The 17,500-nt window shown below is 40.9% G+C and overlaps 2 protein-coding genes across 3 annotated transcripts in view; both read right to left on the reverse strand.

The window, feature by feature from the left end:
• LOC121319348 (nuclear receptor coactivator 3-like) overlaps positions 1–17,500 on the reverse strand; it is a 62,399-nt gene that overhangs the window by 29,837 nt on the left and 15,062 nt on the right. The window contains exon 2 of one of the 2 annotated variants that reach the window (XM_041256697.1): positions 8,079–8,131. The exons of the other annotated variant lie outside the window; for it this stretch is intronic. The gene's annotated coding sequence lies outside the window, so the exon portion shown is untranslated. The remainder of the gene's footprint in view (positions 1–8,078; positions 8,132–17,500) is intronic. 2 annotated transcript variants of the gene reach the window in all.
• Positions 328–4,390, reverse strand: LOC121320179 (nuclear receptor coactivator 3-like). Its single transcript, XM_041258431.1, has 4 exons — positions 4,275–4,390; positions 3,943–4,103; positions 1,992–2,089; positions 328–570 (listed from the first exon to the last, which is right to left on the reverse strand). Exons 1-4 carry the CDS (start codon positions 4,388–4,390, stop codon positions 328–330), a joined length of 618 nt encoding a protein of 205 aa, XP_041114365.1.

Here is a 17,500-nt window from a genome sequence, read left to right on the forward strand (position 1 = left end):
AAAAAAAAGAAGAAAAAAGGGACAGGCGAAGCGGATTTAATGGATGACATGGATCCCTTTACAGCAGGGGTCTCCAACCCTGGTCCTGGAGGGCCAGTGTCCCTCCTGGTTTAAGTTCCAACTATAACCTAAAATTAATTACTTGGACTAATTAAATGCTTATTAGAAGCTTAATTGGTCCAAGTAATTAATTTAGGGTACAACTGGAACACCAGGAGGGACACAGGTCTTCCAGGACCAGGATTGGAGAGCCATTCTTTAGAGGGACGCTCCCATTGCCATTGCCGGTGCTGTCCCAGTTCTGTGGAAAAGACAGGCGGACTTTGGTTAGCATTGTTGCCAATTGAGCTCCGCCACCGTCAAGAGGCCGAAGTTCCCAACAGCAGCCTCCTTACCGGAGGTCTTGGGCAGGTTCTTGTGGAACTCCTCGCGGTCCTCCTCGTGCAGGATGTTGTAGACGCTGGTGTTGATGAGCTCCTCCTGCTTGTACTGCAGGTACTGAGTCACATTGTCGGACACAAAGACGATGCTGCCATCCCGGTTCACTACGAACAAAAAGCCGTCCAGCGCCTGCAGGAAAACGAAATACAAAAGATGAGCGTTATGAACGGAGGCAGTTTTTTTTATTATTATTTTCTGCTACCCAGGAGTTGACTATGCAAGCCTAGCATAAGAATGGCAGAACAAATCTGGATTAAAGCTTACTATCTTCTGAAGCGTTCTGACACATCCTTGCGGGTGCCTTATAAAACCAATACTGGGCAATCTCAAATATAAAATGGCAGGGGATTTGTCCTTCTCAGGAATACACTTTGGAATCACAAGTATTAAGTGCCGGCATTACTGTCTCCAATCAATTGTTTCAATTTGTGCTGGTCAGCTGAATACATGTGCTTCCACAGGGTTCTCCCCAGGAATTCTGTATAGCTGGGTGGCACAGCATTATAGCCGGGAGCACTTTTAATAGTCAAATAAAATTGCCTTACCTTAAATATAGTAAAGACAAAGAACTTGAATAAATAAATAAACTGAATAATGAATAATAATTCACCCTACTTCGTACCCAGGCTGCACTGCTCCACTTACCCCCTGATCCTTTGCAATCTTTGTGTTTCTGGCAGAGCTTGCACATCATACCACATAACATCATGCCCACTATAACAAAGCTTCTTTCTTTTTTTGTATGCCCTGGCCCCTCTTGCTGTTCTTCCAATTCGCTTTCTACAATTTGCTCTTCGTTGACTATCACATTGCTCTTTTTTCTTTTTCATCATCTGTTTCAGATTGATAATTTCCACATTTATCATCACTATTTTTGCTTAGAAAATAAATCTGTTTTTTTAGCAGTCATTTGATGTTTCAACCGCTCAAAGTGCTTAAAACGGAAAACCCACCCCTTCAACTCTCTGACTGGTTAAATGTTAAGACGTAACAGCAACACAGCTGTCGTGTGGTTCCAAGACACTCTCCACCCACCGCACGCAAGCGATCCAGTCTGCTAGCAGCGCAATCAATCCTTATCATTAGAGGCACAGTAGCACCTGCAAGACACTCAGCAGCTCAGGGCTTTTCAGCTGGGAGGTAACAGCCTGGCCTGTCCGGCTAAAAAGGCCTGGGGAGAACCCTGCTTTCATTACGAGGGTCTGTTCCAATCGTTTCCCTTTTAGCAATCGGAGCACCGTTTCTCGGTTATGTCTTTTCACAGACATACTGTACATTAGGGCTCAATTCTGCATGTTGGCCTCAAGCTTCACTACTAGTAACCAATTACTAAAATATAACACGTTCTCCAATAAAGAAAAAAGCTGTCTGAGAACGTGCCACAAGGTGGCAATGTTCTTCAGAAATCACACATAGAATGCAAGCAACAGTGTGCTTAAAAAGAGAAATACAGAGCTGTGCTCTCCATTTGGAGCAGGTCCAGCACAAGCACAAGCATGATAACCTAGCCCAGTCTTGCAGTCAGACTTGCTGAAGGCACACAGGCTCACCTGCAGCAAGAGCGGACCCAGCGAGTCCTTGTCAATGACCCCCTGGCCAGTGGAGGACACGTCAGCCTTCTGAACATCATCGCTGGAGGAAGCTTTCCCTGCAAATTAACAAAACACACAGGCACATAGTTCCGGGTACAGAATCACTCACCTGCAACTCAATCTGAATCAAACTGCACAACTGAAGGTCGGATTTACACAAAGGTCACCTTCAACACCAAAACAATCCCATGCTGTACTTCGACATTTGCCCAACACTGTGCTTTATTAGACTGGACCCATATGCTTCCTTAGCACTCAGACTGGACTGACTGTGTAGGCATATGCCATTGTGGATAGACTACCATTACATTTTGAGCATTCATTGGGAAACTATTTTTCTGATAGGGTTCTGGACTTTCTGGAACTCCCTGTATGTAAAATATATGAACAAAGTTTTAAAAGCAAAACTTTTTAAAGAACATGAGCTTCAAGGTATAGTCTGAGAAGGTCAAGCACAGAGGTTTTAAAACACCTGCCAAAACAGCCCTATTATTACAATCTGGTGCTAGTGGCAACAGGACTTCATTTTCAATAGGCAATGCCGTTTAATAAAACATATTAAAACATTTTTTCACACAAAACCCTCAGAGGACGACGCGACAATCAACTGTACATGCCAGCCTGTACCTACACCAGACAGTGCACTGCTTAACCATACAAGACAAAGACAATAGAAAGAAAACAGGGCACCGAAGCTGAAGAGCAGCACAGGTGTCGCTCGCCCTTTAAATGAATTCAGAGACACAGAGACGATGGCATGATGACACAGGATCGCATGTGCAGCTTCACTATTCACCTTTAGTTTCTATGGCAACCTTTCTCCAGAGTCTAAGGTTGTCATATACTCTTCCCCTTCCAACCAAGGCTCTGACGATTCTAAGAATTAAACCTAAATGTTACAAATATTTCATGGGTCTAGAGCCAAAACACATGTGGCTTTTAAACAGATAAAAGAAAACTGAGTAAAGAACACAATGTTCCTTTTTTTTGTTATTCATTTGTGTTTACTCCTTCATTGGTGTAATGTATCGGTAATGTTGAACAAACCTTGAGGTTTAGCAGGACTAAAGGCTGAGGTACAGTACTGGTATTATCTGGGCATACTGACCAAAAGGAATTACACAAGTAAAACATGCAGCTGCCCTGTTAAAGAATATTTACTTAAATTATAAAACTTACTATGATGCCCCGTAATATCAAGATGGTGAATGAAGAAATTAAAAGGTTAGCTTCTGGATAACACAAGCTGGGGAGGGGCAGACAATGCTCAGTTTTTGAAATTAAAATTATTACTGTTATCGTATATTTTGTATGTTTCGTAGCACAGAATACTGGCGATTGCAATTCTGATCAATGACATGTTGGCCTGATTAAAATGGAATGAGAATTGGAAATGATTTTAAAAGGAACTGGAATTGAAAAGCAGGAATTGACCCCCGTCCTGCTTGATAATTGTATCTTAGCCCGTTTGATATTGTTGGTATAGGGGAGGTAGAAGCAGCATCTCGCTGCACTTTACTTGCATTCCCCCTTTGGCACAGTAAAGACTACAACCTCAGAATATAAAAATGGAACTGTAGATTGTTGGTATGCTGCGTTTAATTTGCATCAACAGTGTCCATGCCTTTGGTTATCATCTTCTACAATTATCAGCCATATTATTCAGCAGTGACAGAGAAAATATTCATACAGTGCTTTAGAAGTATTCAGACTTTGTATCAGTCAATTAGACAGAAATTATTACATGCAAGCATTTCAACAAAATGATCTCCAGTGTTTGTGTCACCAGAACACATATTAAACTTGCTACTGTGCGACGTTAGAACAAAACAGACAGATGTTTAAGGATGAGATTCGCAACCCGTCAAAGCAAAGCAGAGGAAATGAATGAAACACCTGTAGAAAGTACCTTGCTCTTTAATCTGTCTGATCTGTCGAACAGTTTCTTTCAGAATGGCACACTTGTCAGGCTTGACGTTGAAGTTATCGATGTCACTCAGGTTTGCTGAAATCAGCTCTGCTAGCTCCTCGATGTACTTGCTCTCCTGCTCCCGGCGCCGTTTGTCACAGCTGAAACACAACACGTCATGAATTACTTTCTACCCCGTTATAAATTAAGAGCTGCAATAAAAGCCTCGCTGCGCAATCCGAACTGAACGAAGCAAACTTCTATTTCAACAAATGATTTCGTCGCTGTCGGTCGGTCTGTAAACCCCCCCCCGCCTTGAGTTGGTCACCTACGGGTGGAGTTGCCCACCGCCCAATGTCCTGGCTCGTCCACAGGAAGCGAGAGCGTTCGCTTTCGCACTGATCCTCACCTCAGGGGTTCCAGGAGTATTTCTCCCAATCCGCGTCATCTTGCACACATATCCCTGCAAGGGAAACGTAAAAATGAAATACAATGAAAACATTAAGAAATGGACCTAGATTAATATATATATTATGATATATATATATATATATATATAAACAAACACCAAATAGTGTGCTGCATTACAACTTGTAAATTAGAAGAAGACTGACAACACAAGTGATAACCCAGGGGTTCAGTGCAGCAACACTAGTGAAAGCACTGGTCTCTGTACTCCAGGTTGTGTTATCAGTAAGCAGATGCAACAGGTGCAAAAGGCTCGGGAAAGCTGTGCAAAATGAGCACCAAACAGAGTTTTGTTTGGATTCTTACCAACAGATAAAATATTATATTCCTGCTACTGTTGAAGCAGTGCAGTACCTGCGCAGACCAACAAAACAGCTGGCATTTCTCAACAAAGCCTGATGGCCTGTTGGCAGCAATGCCAGCCACTGGCAGCCAAGATCAGTCATTCAAAATTATCACCAACCTCCAATGTATTAACCACCCCACCCCCTAACACAGCATCTGCTTTTCAGCAATGACAGGAGTGGATTATTAGGACTCCAACAGTAAACCACGTTCCATGACAAACCTGATTAGACAAGGGCAGATCACTCCTCCAAGCATGCTTCAAGTCAAGACTGCTTTAAAAGAGCTAGAAGCAGAAACTGATATTTTGGTGGGGTTTGTAGAACATTGAATTACTCATTTAAATGTCTCGGTAGACAAGAAGAAAAGCCAGAGATTCCCTTCCACGTCTTAGTCTTTCCTAATAATCTTATTCATTCAATGCAGCCTTTTGAATTGTACAAGCTGGGAGCTTCACACACACACACACACACTTTGTGGTAACTACACAGTTAGAATGTTGGAGTAAGCACAATTTAAATAGTGTTCCCCTATGATAAATCGACAGACACAATGTATGCCTGGTGGACCGGTGTTCACTAGGGAAGCATCAAAAAGCTACAGTGACTGTTCAGAAACAGCTGTGGTCAGGCCAGACACCCAATTTAACTTCTTATGAAATCAGACGGTGTTTCAGGGGGTATTGAAGGGTGGGGGTCGGGGGGGGGGGGGGGGTATTTAGGCAACAGGTGTTGGGTTGGTTCTTCCCATATCGATTTGCGTAAATGTTTTCGCATGTTTAAAAAGATACATCTTCCTTTTAAGAATATAACATCATGTTGCCATTTATAATAAAATCCTTATATAATTAAACGTAGACATCACCTTAAAGGGTAAGCAACAATTTTTGCACAGATCCCTAATATTATTTACTGAAGACTATTGTTTCCGGACGGAAGTCGATAAACAAGTTCCACATCTTTCCAAGTCCTGCCATTGTTTTTTTTTTTTTAAACCGATTTCACTCTCCAGTTGGACGCATCCAGGCACCACACACAGTTTTACACCCAGAGCACAGAGATGCAGATTTTACACAGGCGATCAGAGCACCAGCACATTGAAGCCTGACTTTAAAAAAGACTGATCCTGGCATTACATCAATGGAATTGTTTAACTTACTTCATGTCATGCTCCATTTTCCTTTAAATATAAATAGTTATTTTAAAAAAATCAAGCGTTTGAAACAGAAGAATGGAGACCACTGGGCATTGTAATGGCTCAGCACTCAAATGCTTAAATCCCGCCAGTGCTGTAGTGGAAATATATCTCTTTAGCTTTCCGCATACTGTGTAAATAAAAACTTCAAGGACACAAGGGACAGCATTAGAGTAGAATGTTGTACGTCTTGAGTGACAGCTTGCACGGTTGGCTTTAGTCTCAGAAGACTTCTCCTATAAACAACCCTCCTGTTAATCAGGAGCGAGATGAGATTGTACAGACATGCAGGTGAGCGCCAACAAAACAGAAAAGAACACGTCATTAGATTTCTTGGGAGATCCCGTATTCTTTAGAATTTAAGACGCAGACCAAATTTACCACCCTCAATTTGAGGAAACACAGGAATTGTAAAAGCTTCTCTTAGAATTCCTCAGGAAGCGAATGACTTTGAAAACAGCTACTCGCAGGTACTGGATGATTCGAGATTGGGCAGAGCAGTTTTGGTTTGTCTTTTCTCGGCAGTAACTCACTTGCTGCTTGTGTACTCTGCAAAAATGGTTCACAAAGTGTATCTTAAATTCAAAAGGACTACGGTAATTGCCACTGTTCCACTGGGCAGCAGTTCTGAAACAGTTTATTTTTTATTTTAAGATTATTAATAATAATAATAATAATAATAATAATAATAATAATAATGTAGCGTTACAGCAAAGTACTTTTTGTTCTGTATTGCTAAGCAACTTATCTGCAAGTCGAACAGATACTGTACCATCTGGCAAATCTCTTTCCAAACACGTAGGTTATTTTAAAAAGCCGTTTAAGGATGAGAAATACACTGAATCCACGCAAGGTACCCGTTTACAGCAATTTCATTCTCCCAGGAAATGGGCCGCCAGTGTGGTTTTGTGGTTCTCTAGATTTTGGATGCTTGTGTTCTAAACTTTACTTCCACACTTCAAGAAAGGACAACCAGCAGCCGTGTGACAAGGACTAAGTGCCAAGTATAATAAGCTGGCAGCCTACGGTACATTGGTCTTACCTCAAACAGGAAGCTTAAAAACAAACCAAAAAAAAACCTCACAGTGCAAGAGACAAGTTTTTATGTATTTTTTTAAAATGTATTTACAAATGAATTGCTAGATATAGCAATATAGAAAGGCATACAGTTGTGTTTTCTTTCTACTCTACAGACTACTGGTTGCAATGGCTATTGACTAAGCTGTGATGGTGCAGGATGAAATACGCACAAGTCCCATTGAGCAAATGGTGCTCTCAGCAAGCAAATGATACCATGTATGAAGTTAAAAATGTGCTTGTCACAATTTTACCAAATCAGCATCAATTTAAATAATAAAAATAATTTTAAAAAAAGTATTTTTGTTCAATTAACATTAAAAAAGTCAAACATTTTCAAAAGAATAAAAAAAACATCCTGTTGCTAGGTAAACATATCAAAAGGGAAAGCTCAGACTGTCTGATATTATAAAAGAATCAGAAGCATGAACAAGCACCCATCTTTAAAATGGTGTTTAGAGGACTGGTGCTAGTTAAAAAAAATTCTCTCATTATAGCTGAAAAGTGCTGCTCTGCCAATTTAGCACAGCAGCCGGCTACAGTGAGCAGCAGACTCTGCTTTTCACTGTCTGGTGCTCTGTCCTGCTCTGGTGCATTCCTGTCATGTGACGTTGTGTGTGCGCTCCAGCAGGGATTTAGAGAAGACTCGCTGGAGACTTGCAGGCAGACAGGCGCGCGCGCACCCACACACACACTGGCCTGGCCCCATTTCCAAGTCAGCACTGGCTCGGAGGGAGGAGACATCTATAGTAATCTACCTTTATTTTAAATTTCTTTCATTAACAGACAGGCAGTAAGGTTCCAGAGAAGCTAAGCTTTTGCCTCATACATAATCATTGTACAAGCCACAGTGAACTGGTTGAACCAGGTAGCCCTACATTAAATTCTGCAAGTCCAAAAAGCACATTGCAATGCAGTCAACTAGATAAAAGAAGCATGTTGAGTAAAGTGAACCACTATATGTTTGTGAAGGGAGAACAAAAACAGCCTCTCTTATACACATCTAGGGTTTTTTGAAAAATCACAAGAGAAAGTGGCCCACCACGACTTACCTTCTTACCAGCATGGAACGATGTGATCAGACTTCAGAATCCAGCATTACATTCTGGAAAGAGAGTGAGAAAAACACCCAAGAGAGGATTATATAAAAAAAAAAAAAAAAAAATCACCGTCAGCACTTGGAGCAGACACAAACAGGTATGCTATTATGCATCAGAACATATTTTAAAACAGTTAAATGGACCGGGCGTTACAAAGAACATGCAGAGAACCTCTTTACAGCAGGTCTAGTGAGAAGCGCAACATTCAGACAACGAACACGGTCGCAAACAAGCGCCACGTTGCAACAGCAGTCGTGCATTGCAGGAACACGTTTACAGCAACATGCTTGTTCTGCGAGCAACGAGACACAGTCTGAGGGCTTTCTTTTATTCTTACATACAAGTAAGTGCAGTATGTGGGCCATGTGTGTGAGTCACTGCTTTAAAATAGACTCGCTTGACTAACCAGCCAATGGCAGAGGGAGAGAGCAAGCGGGCAGTGGAAAAGAGTAGCCAGCTATTTTCATAATCTCTATTGACCAAAAACACACTAGCAACAATTAGCCTTCTTACCCGGAGCAGCTGGTTAAAAGTGCTTTCTTTCATTATCAACAAGTGTGTCCAATACATCCATTTCATCCACCAATGCTGTTAATTAAATCTGGGCAGCTGGATCACGATTATGTAAAAAGCAGATTACCTACAGTACTACACTGTACATAATAATAATCAATTTTTACATAGCGCCTTTCATAGTGGACCACCATCACAAAGCGCTTTACAAGATAAGAGACTAGAGTGTGTGAACTATGCATCAGCTGCAGAATCACTTACAAGAAAATCTCACCCGAAAGACAGAGCACAAGGAAGTTAAATGACTTGCTTGGGATCACTGAGCTGGGATTTGAACCGGGCATCTCCTGGTTACAAGTCCTTTTCTAAACCACTGGACCACACAGCCTCCTGCGTAAGTAACAAAAGTTCCTGTGTGCAGTACGTACTTGTGCAAAAAAAATATTCTAACCAGGTTATCATAATTACAGTAACTGGTTCTCCAACTTTAAAATTACACAAATACAAAACATGTATGGGGGCCTCCACTATATTCCCATTGCCAGAGATACACATTGTTGCATATCCTTAATTAGTAGGTAGAGGGATGAGACACAAACTGGAGACAATGGGCCCTTAATAACACTGAATCTCTGTATTCCAGTACTGCAGAGTTGTTGTTTTCTTTTTCCAGACAGATTAACTATGGCAGTGTGAACTGGCTCAGTTGATGGGTATTGATTGACTGTGACTCTTCTTGGAAACAACACTGTACAGTACCAGCCTCAGCCCCCCAAGCACTGCACACAGGCACACACTTCCCTGTACAGTTTGTAACATAGCTGGCCTAGACTCTGTGAACCCCAATGCTGCAGCAGTGATATGATGACAGAATATACAGTTGCAAAAGTATCCACCCCGAGTTCATTTTCTATTGAATTATTAATCTGTCAGAAACGCTACTTGTAATAGCACCAAAGTATCAGGTCCTTTTAGTTTATTTTCTCTTGTTTCAGGCTTGAATATAACGTGACTGTGTTGTGATCTCTTCAACAAGGTACCGTATAAAACATCCACAGTAAAAAGTCAATATCATAATTTGTGACAACTTGTTTATGGTCACAAGAGAGTCCACAAGAGGGAGTCATAATGCATGAAGCTGCAACTTAGCAAGAGCCAAGGCAAATACAACATTTTCCTCTTCAAGCAGCTTGTCTTAAACAGAAACCTCATGGGAACCAGGAACGGCAGTGTTGAACTGCCACTGCCCCACATATTCTAGGACTGCATAAAGTTTCACTGCAACTGTATAAGCTGTAGCAAGTAATAAACATGTGATTCAGTATATTTAAAGTACAATATGTACTGCTGGGTAAGCACTTATTTATATGCTGTATAGAATTTAAATATACAAGGAATACCATCCTTATACACAAGGTGCTATAACGTGATAATAGTTGACTGGTTTACCAGGGTTTCCAGACAATGAATTAAAAGCGAAACTCAATAAGATAGAGTAAATACAGTATCCTTACCTACAAACTTAAAACACTGGAGGCTCTGTTTGTTTGAAGGGCTGCCTGCCAAATCCTTTCCTGTTGGACCAGCTTACACCAACTGATTGTTGTTGGTATTGGTAACTCCTAAAAATACAGTAGCACTGCCGCCCGCCCCTCTACACCGTCTCCGACTTAAAAACAAAAAACTGTTCCCAAGGAAAAAAAACACCGGAAGCGTTTCAAGCAAAACTATCCCTCCCGTGTCACTTTGTTCACATGGTCTCTAACCAGTAAGCAGCCAGGGTGCTGCCTCTTCCTGGAAACCTGGTCACGGCAACACTGATCTCTCTCATTTGCATAATGTCGCTCTCTCCTCCCCTCTCTCACATTTACAAAGAGACAGAATGAACAGGCTGAGGTCCTTGCAAGGCTTTGAACTGCTGAAGCTGTACCATGTATTATCATGCAAGGCTCACCGCGTCTTTAGTGCAGGTGTAGGATTAGAAAAACGACTCTCCGTCATCGTATTACTGTACATTTCTGTATTTACATCCAATAAGAAATTTAAGAAAACATAAAAACTGTAAAAATAGGTGTGGTGGCAAGGGAGTGTCCGTGAAAAAAAAAAAAAAACAGGATCATGCAAGACTAGTGAAAGGCGTCACTGATTACAGACAACGAATGATCCGAGCATGCATTTACTGCCATGGCCTGGGAACAGTTATTCTTATGGATTAGAATCGGAGACATTGCATATATGACGGCAGCCAAAGAGGTGCATTCCCTGCAAAGCTTCTTTTTAACCCTGATGTCGTTTCTAGATGAGCGAATGAAGGAACACTAACAGAGACCAGCCTTCACTTTGATATCCCTGTTTCCCAGCAGCAATCTGGCAGTCCTCTATTCTACACAGGAGTACATTTTATAACCTGTTAAATGCACAACTCCAATAAAAAACAAGGATTTGGGATAGTTTGGGATATTTTTGCAGAGAATTCCTTTGAAGCCAGTACTGCATTGCAGTGATTGAATTTTGGCTCATGAAATACATTCCAAACCTTGGGCGATTAAACCTCCCGTGTCACCGAATAGTGTTAACTAAAATTTGCCCAATTTAGAAATGAGTCTGGAGGACTGGCTAAAATGCATTTCAACTAAAAAAAAATATATATTGCTTTCACTAGCTCCAACAAACCTTCAGGAGACTTTTAAAATTCATCTCATGTTGTCACTGCTGAAAAAGTGTCTTGCTCCCTGCAACCTCTTACTACTCAGTACAGTATGTGCCATATGCAATAAATATAGAATAAAAAGGATACTGAATGCACAATGTGTTTAAGTGCCATTCAATAAACGGACAATACAGAATGTTTCTAATATATTCTACCCCCACCTCCAAAACACCAAACAGGAAACGGTATGGTATCAGTCAGCCCGTTAACTTTTTCCATTCCATCCATACGTACATAAATATAAAGCTTAACTCTCTGAACTTTCAGTGACTTTTCTTACTGAAGGCCTCAAACAACAGCAGCAGTTAGGTTAGAGAAAATGCAAATATATGCCAAGCCACAACTTGGCACCTGGGTCTTGTATTTAAAAATCTTACCACTGTGACTAATAAAAAAAAAACCAAAACTGTTAATTTCAGCAGAACACAGTACACGCTCTAGAATTGATCCAATTGAAGAAATAGTAGGCTACAGTACTGTATTTTCAAGCAATAAAGATGACACTGGATCATTTGGATTATTTTTTTTTATGCTAAATAACCAAATGTAATCATTAATCTGTAGTTAATTACCAAATATCCAACAGTAAAGGGTGCTGGATGGTTTGCAGATTACTGCATAAGAAAGTCAAATTTTAATGTCGGATGGTAACCTACTCTCTGTTCTTGTACCGGTTTGCACATCAGTAAAAAACCTCGCCACAGGGAACACTGTTTTACCACTCTGTCCTTCAGCTTCTAGTTTTGACCATAACTTTGCAAAAAAAAAAATTGCAAATAAGTCTTCTGCCTCAGGAAGGGAGGTAACAGAAGAATGGAAATCAAAGCAAAATAAAATTCCCTGTTTAGACCTTTCGATTCTCAGGCAGCATCTTCTCTAGCATTTCCAGGCATGTGCACAAACATGCCTTGCATATGGCATGCCTGTGCTTCAGCCATTTGCAAATACCACCTCTGAAAATAATGAATCTTACAGTCCAAGAACCTTCTCTTCCTTCCAGTGCTATCTATCTATCTATCTATCTATATATATATATATATATATATATATATATAAGCGCCAATAATTACTATAAAATGGTTTTCATCATTCTGTAAGGCAGTAAATACTTGCAAGCTATTATTACGCATTTTCTCGCGTATGAACAAAAAAAGCAAACTTTGGCTCAGATAGCAAATTCCATTAACAATACATACTTTGTATATTGCAACAGGTCGCCAACATTTCTGGAGCAAAATAGGTTCTATGGGTGTGATTCGCCAAATACGGCTTTACAGTATTGTGCTTCACTAGCACCACCCGGTGGCCAGATGCTTAATTGATTTTTTTTCCCACTAAGTTTGCACACGTAGTGGCGCAACGTATGGACATGCAGAACACTCTGTACATTAGCAGACTCAGATTAGGCTACCGATTACACAGTATCTAGTAGGTGTTGTATACTGTAGTGCATTCCCTATACTGCGCGCACACACACACACACACACACAAGATCACACACTTCAAGGGGTAATTCAAATCTGAACATTGTCTCGTTGTACAAGGACAAGACAATAGAACAATATACTCCTGTGTTTCAGTGAATCAAACTGTAACAGATTGGGGTGGCAAGCTGAGCTTCATTAAATCGGTTATCTGTAGGGGTGGGAATTGAGAGTAATCGTGCGTTAGACCCAGGACAGTGTGCATTATTTATTTTTCTGTTGTAAATGTGCTGGCACACATAGCAGGCTACAATACACACAAAATAAACTCAGTACATTAAGAAAGACAGTGGGATAGTGAGGGGATTAACTGAATCACCCACCCCTCCCAAAGAAATAACTGCCATTTACACTCTGGCTGTAACCTGCTCATTCTGTCAAATGATTTACAAAAATAAAAATAATAATCAAATCAAGGGCTTCAATGTAATACAAGCTTTTAAAAAAAAAAAAAAAAGGGGGGGGGGGGGGGGCTCTTGAGTGGCACATCCAGTAAAGGAGCTCCGCGTGGAGTGCGCTGCCCGGGTAGGGAGGGCTTAGGTCGGCAGGGGAATCCACGGCTCACAGCGCATCAGCAGCCCCTGTGGCCGATAGCGCGCCTGTGGTTCTGCAGTGCAGCCGCCAGATCTGTGTTGTCCTCCAGCACTATAGGTCTGGTGGGTCTAGTGCGAAAAATGCTGGACTGGCTGGAGCATGTTTCGGAGGTCGCATGTTCCAGTCGCCCTTTCCCCGAGTCTGCGAGGGGGTTGCGAGCGGTGAGCCAAGGATACAGATAATAATTGTGCATACTAAATTGGGGAGAAAACCGGGGTAAAAAATTGGCGATGGGGGGCTCCCAAGTGGCACATCCAGTAAAGGCGCTCTGGTCTAGGTCGGCTCACCGCGTACCAATGACCCCTGTAGTCTGGCCAGGCGCCTGTGGGCTTGCCTGTTAGCTGCGTTGTCCTATGCTGTAGCTCCTGGGTGGCTGGATGGTGAATCCGCAGTGTGTAAAGAAGCGGCCGGCTGACGGCACACACTTCGGAGGACAGCGTGTGTTCGTCTTCGCCGCTCCCGAGTCAGCGCAGGGGTGGTAGCGATGAGCCGAGCATAAATAATAATAATTGGCCATTTCAAATTGGGAGAAAATAAAAATAATTGGCAACCACTAAATTAAAAAAAAAGTATCAAATGTCACACAAACCAGATCACCGTCTAGAAAAAAAGAAGTACAGTATTCCTTTAAAAAATGTTTTACTTTTTCAGCCTGGGTCTTGCCATCAAAGCAACTTCTTTTGGAATTAGGGCTAAAACTCTGCCAGAAAGACATTTGGCATCACATGTGTGTTCCCAAACGGAGCCAAATGCATGAGGCCCACTCATTTTAATTACAAACTACAAGAGTAAGGCAGCGCTCTGGAGTTTCAAGTTTAAAGAAAAAGGAGAATGTGCTGCAAATGACTTCCTGTTTTCAAAAGGATTAGAATACTTATTTAGAAAGACAAAATGAGAGAGAGAGACAGAGAGAGAGTCTTCATCACTGGGAGTAGATTGATTTTTTTAAAAAAAAAATTTTGGTACTAGGCGAGCAAAATTGTGCAGATTTATGTTGGGGAATTATTAAAAAAGATATGGACAAAATCCAAAGGGACATTGTTCTAAAACACAAGGAACCAATCATTTCAATTTGCAGGGAAGGGCGAGATCTTAGGAACTCTTTCCAAAACAAATGCAATCTAATCAATATTAACATTACTGCAATGCATTAAAAAAAAAAAAAAGTGCATTTTTGTCAATAGTTACAAAGTGTTGCCATCTTACAAAGCTCTGTAAGAGCTGAGTGAACAATATGTGACCAGAAAAGCAGGATAGTGAATCCTCAGTACAACGCAGGAAGAGATGAAGAGGTAAAGCTCCAGTAAATCCTGGAATGGATCAAGTCTGCCATGCAGCAGGAGTCTTACAATACCAACACGCCTGTTCAGTTAAGCTTCAAACCACTAAAACCTTTGCCCAGTCCATTCAAGTGTGACCTGTAAAGTGAGCAATTTTGATAATGGATATATTAACTATATGGAGGTTGATAAAACAACTGATGCCATTATAAAAATTCCAGCACTTCTGACGTTTCGCTAAAAAATAACAGCAGAGCTTGCAGATTTGAAAGAAATACTTCTGGAAGAAGATTAGAAGTGGTAAACGAGTCGCCGGACTTCTTGAAAGAGTTACTGTGCAACTATGATCCTGCTGTCTCTACTAACGCACTATGATAGTTTGCCCCTGCAAGTCCATTCACTCACCACACTGGTGCTATTGCAGGATCACAAGTACAACACAGACCGTTTCCTAAAAACATCCAGCACTCATTTCGGAAGCAATTACAGTAGTATTTAAAAACACTGAAATTGGCTTTAAATTATAGTGACACATATAGTTAATCATAGGTCACGTGAAAACAGTGAGCATGCGATTCAGCTCAGTACAGTATGTGGTGCTCCTGGCTGTAGATTGCACTGCATACTTGAAATGCACACGGTGTGCAGGCATGAGAATTGCAGTGCAGTTCAATTGAATTACTATGTTCGGGAAAAGAAAAAGGGGCTTTAACACAGTAAATGCTAAACTGGATCTAGGCATACATCACTCAAAACACAACTCAGATACAGCGTACAGCATGGATTTTATATGCATGGCACACACTCACATTATTCTGCATGCTGCTCCATTGTCTCTTGCTTGAGACAAACAGCAAGGCGGCACTGCAACAGAACCGGTGACATGTGGCAAGCGTGTGTGTACAGACGACTATTTGGGAAAGAAAAAAAGAAATAAATTTGCACTGTAAAATTTCTAAAAGCTCCCTTCATCCACAGTAAGTGTTTGCTGTCGTGAACCTCTGCCAAGCCTCTGAACCGAACAGAAGTAAAAAAACTAAATCAGTCAGTTCAGGCTTCAAGCGCAGTGATCCGATTCCCTCAAAACACATCAGAACACAGCACTTAAAAAGGCAAATGGATCTTTAAAATCATCTGTCACAGTATGTCTTTAAGGATGCCAAATTCAACTTGAAACTTGCATCTACAGTAGTAATGCACTTATTTTTTTGTTGCCTTAGATTTTATTACATGTGCATGATGCATTTTTTGGCCCTTTAAAACCTTAAAAGTTTCTAGTTTGGGGAAATTCTTTTCTGATGGCTAATGTGGAGTCTCACAGTACTGTTGTTTCAGCAGAAGGCAGAGCAGTGTCTGCACGTCACCACAAGCGAGCTTACAGCATGTCACTTCAGCTCCCATTAGTTCGCACTTTGGACTTGTCATTGAAGGTTAGATTTTATCTACAGTTAAAATAAATGAATAAATAAATGAATCGCATCAAATTGATCTGGACAGAGAAGCTGTAAAAATAGCCAAGTCACAAAACTACTGTAGCCTAGTCATAAATAAAGGTTTGTGTAGTCAAACACTTCCATTTCAACAAGTCAGATATCAAAGACGACACATACAGTGTATTGCAGGTTAAAGCATGGTGTTGTGATAAAGGTGCTATTAGAGCGTTGGTCTACTGTTCTGGTTCAAGTGACTGGGTTAGGTTCTGCACACTCATCTGTACAGGAACAAGCACTTTATACAGTAGCATTGCCACGCTATTCCTCTGTAGGGTCTGAAGTCTAGCCGAGTTTGGGAGCCGAGTTTGGGAGAGTAAACATAAAATCAACACGGTTCCAAACCCAGGCATGTTTCTGGAAAGGTTTTTTTTTTGACTACGTGTGGTAAGGACTTTTGCTTCACGTCCTGCAAAGGTGATCTCTGTCTTTGGCATTATCAATCAAAGGAAACACCCCAGGTCTAAAGGGTCATTTTTGGCTGCATTGCCCCAACCCTTCGTGCCTCATAAAACAGGATGCTTCAAGGTATGAGAAGCCACGCATCCACAGAGTGTTTCATCAGCCGTGCAAATAAGTGTACAGAGCTGTTGTAGACCAGGCTGTATTTCTTTTTTTTTTTTTTTTTTTTTTTTTTTTAAGAAAAAAAAAAAGGAGCTATAATTTAGGGCTTTTGTTAATGATTCTCAAAATAAAAACTGAAAATGATACCTCTGTGTTCAAAATTACAGTTTTGAAACATTTGCTGCAACTATTTATAATCTAAAATTATAGGATGTGAATGAAACTGCAGCCAAGACAGCAATTTTATTCAACTGTAAAAAGGGGCCCATGTAGGGTCTACTGTAGGTTCCAATTACTGTAATAAGGTCAATCAATAAGCCTACCCACCCTGTCTGGGTTTGTTATTGATGAGGTTGTTTTCTGGGCCTCGCTGTTGCCAAGCGATCAAACACATATTGTACAGAAGGAAGCATCATCCCTGCTGTCGAGTTATTTCTACACTGCTCAAAAAAGGTAAACCAACTCAATAAATAAATAAAGGTTTCAGTTCAAAATCTATTTTATTATTTATGCAAGTCTCGGTATTCAGAGACTGCTTGTGGAAAGTCACAGCGACTAGATTTCCCTAGTTGAGGGGAATTTGAATAATTTTAAGAAAGAAAACTTATGAAATCCTACCCAATGACTCAGTTGTGTACACATGCACAGTAGTCTATATATTATACTTGGACATTTTAGCCCATATTTTGTAATGTTTAAGCAGGCCTGCATCACAAACATTGCATACTCATGAGTTCCC

The sequence above is a fragment of the Polyodon spathula genome, chromosome 8 (assembly GCF_017654505.1).
Source record: "Polyodon spathula isolate WHYD16114869_AA chromosome 8, ASM1765450v1, whole genome shotgun sequence".
NCBI lineage: Eukaryota > Metazoa > Chordata > Actinopteri > Acipenseriformes > Polyodontidae > Polyodon > Polyodon spathula.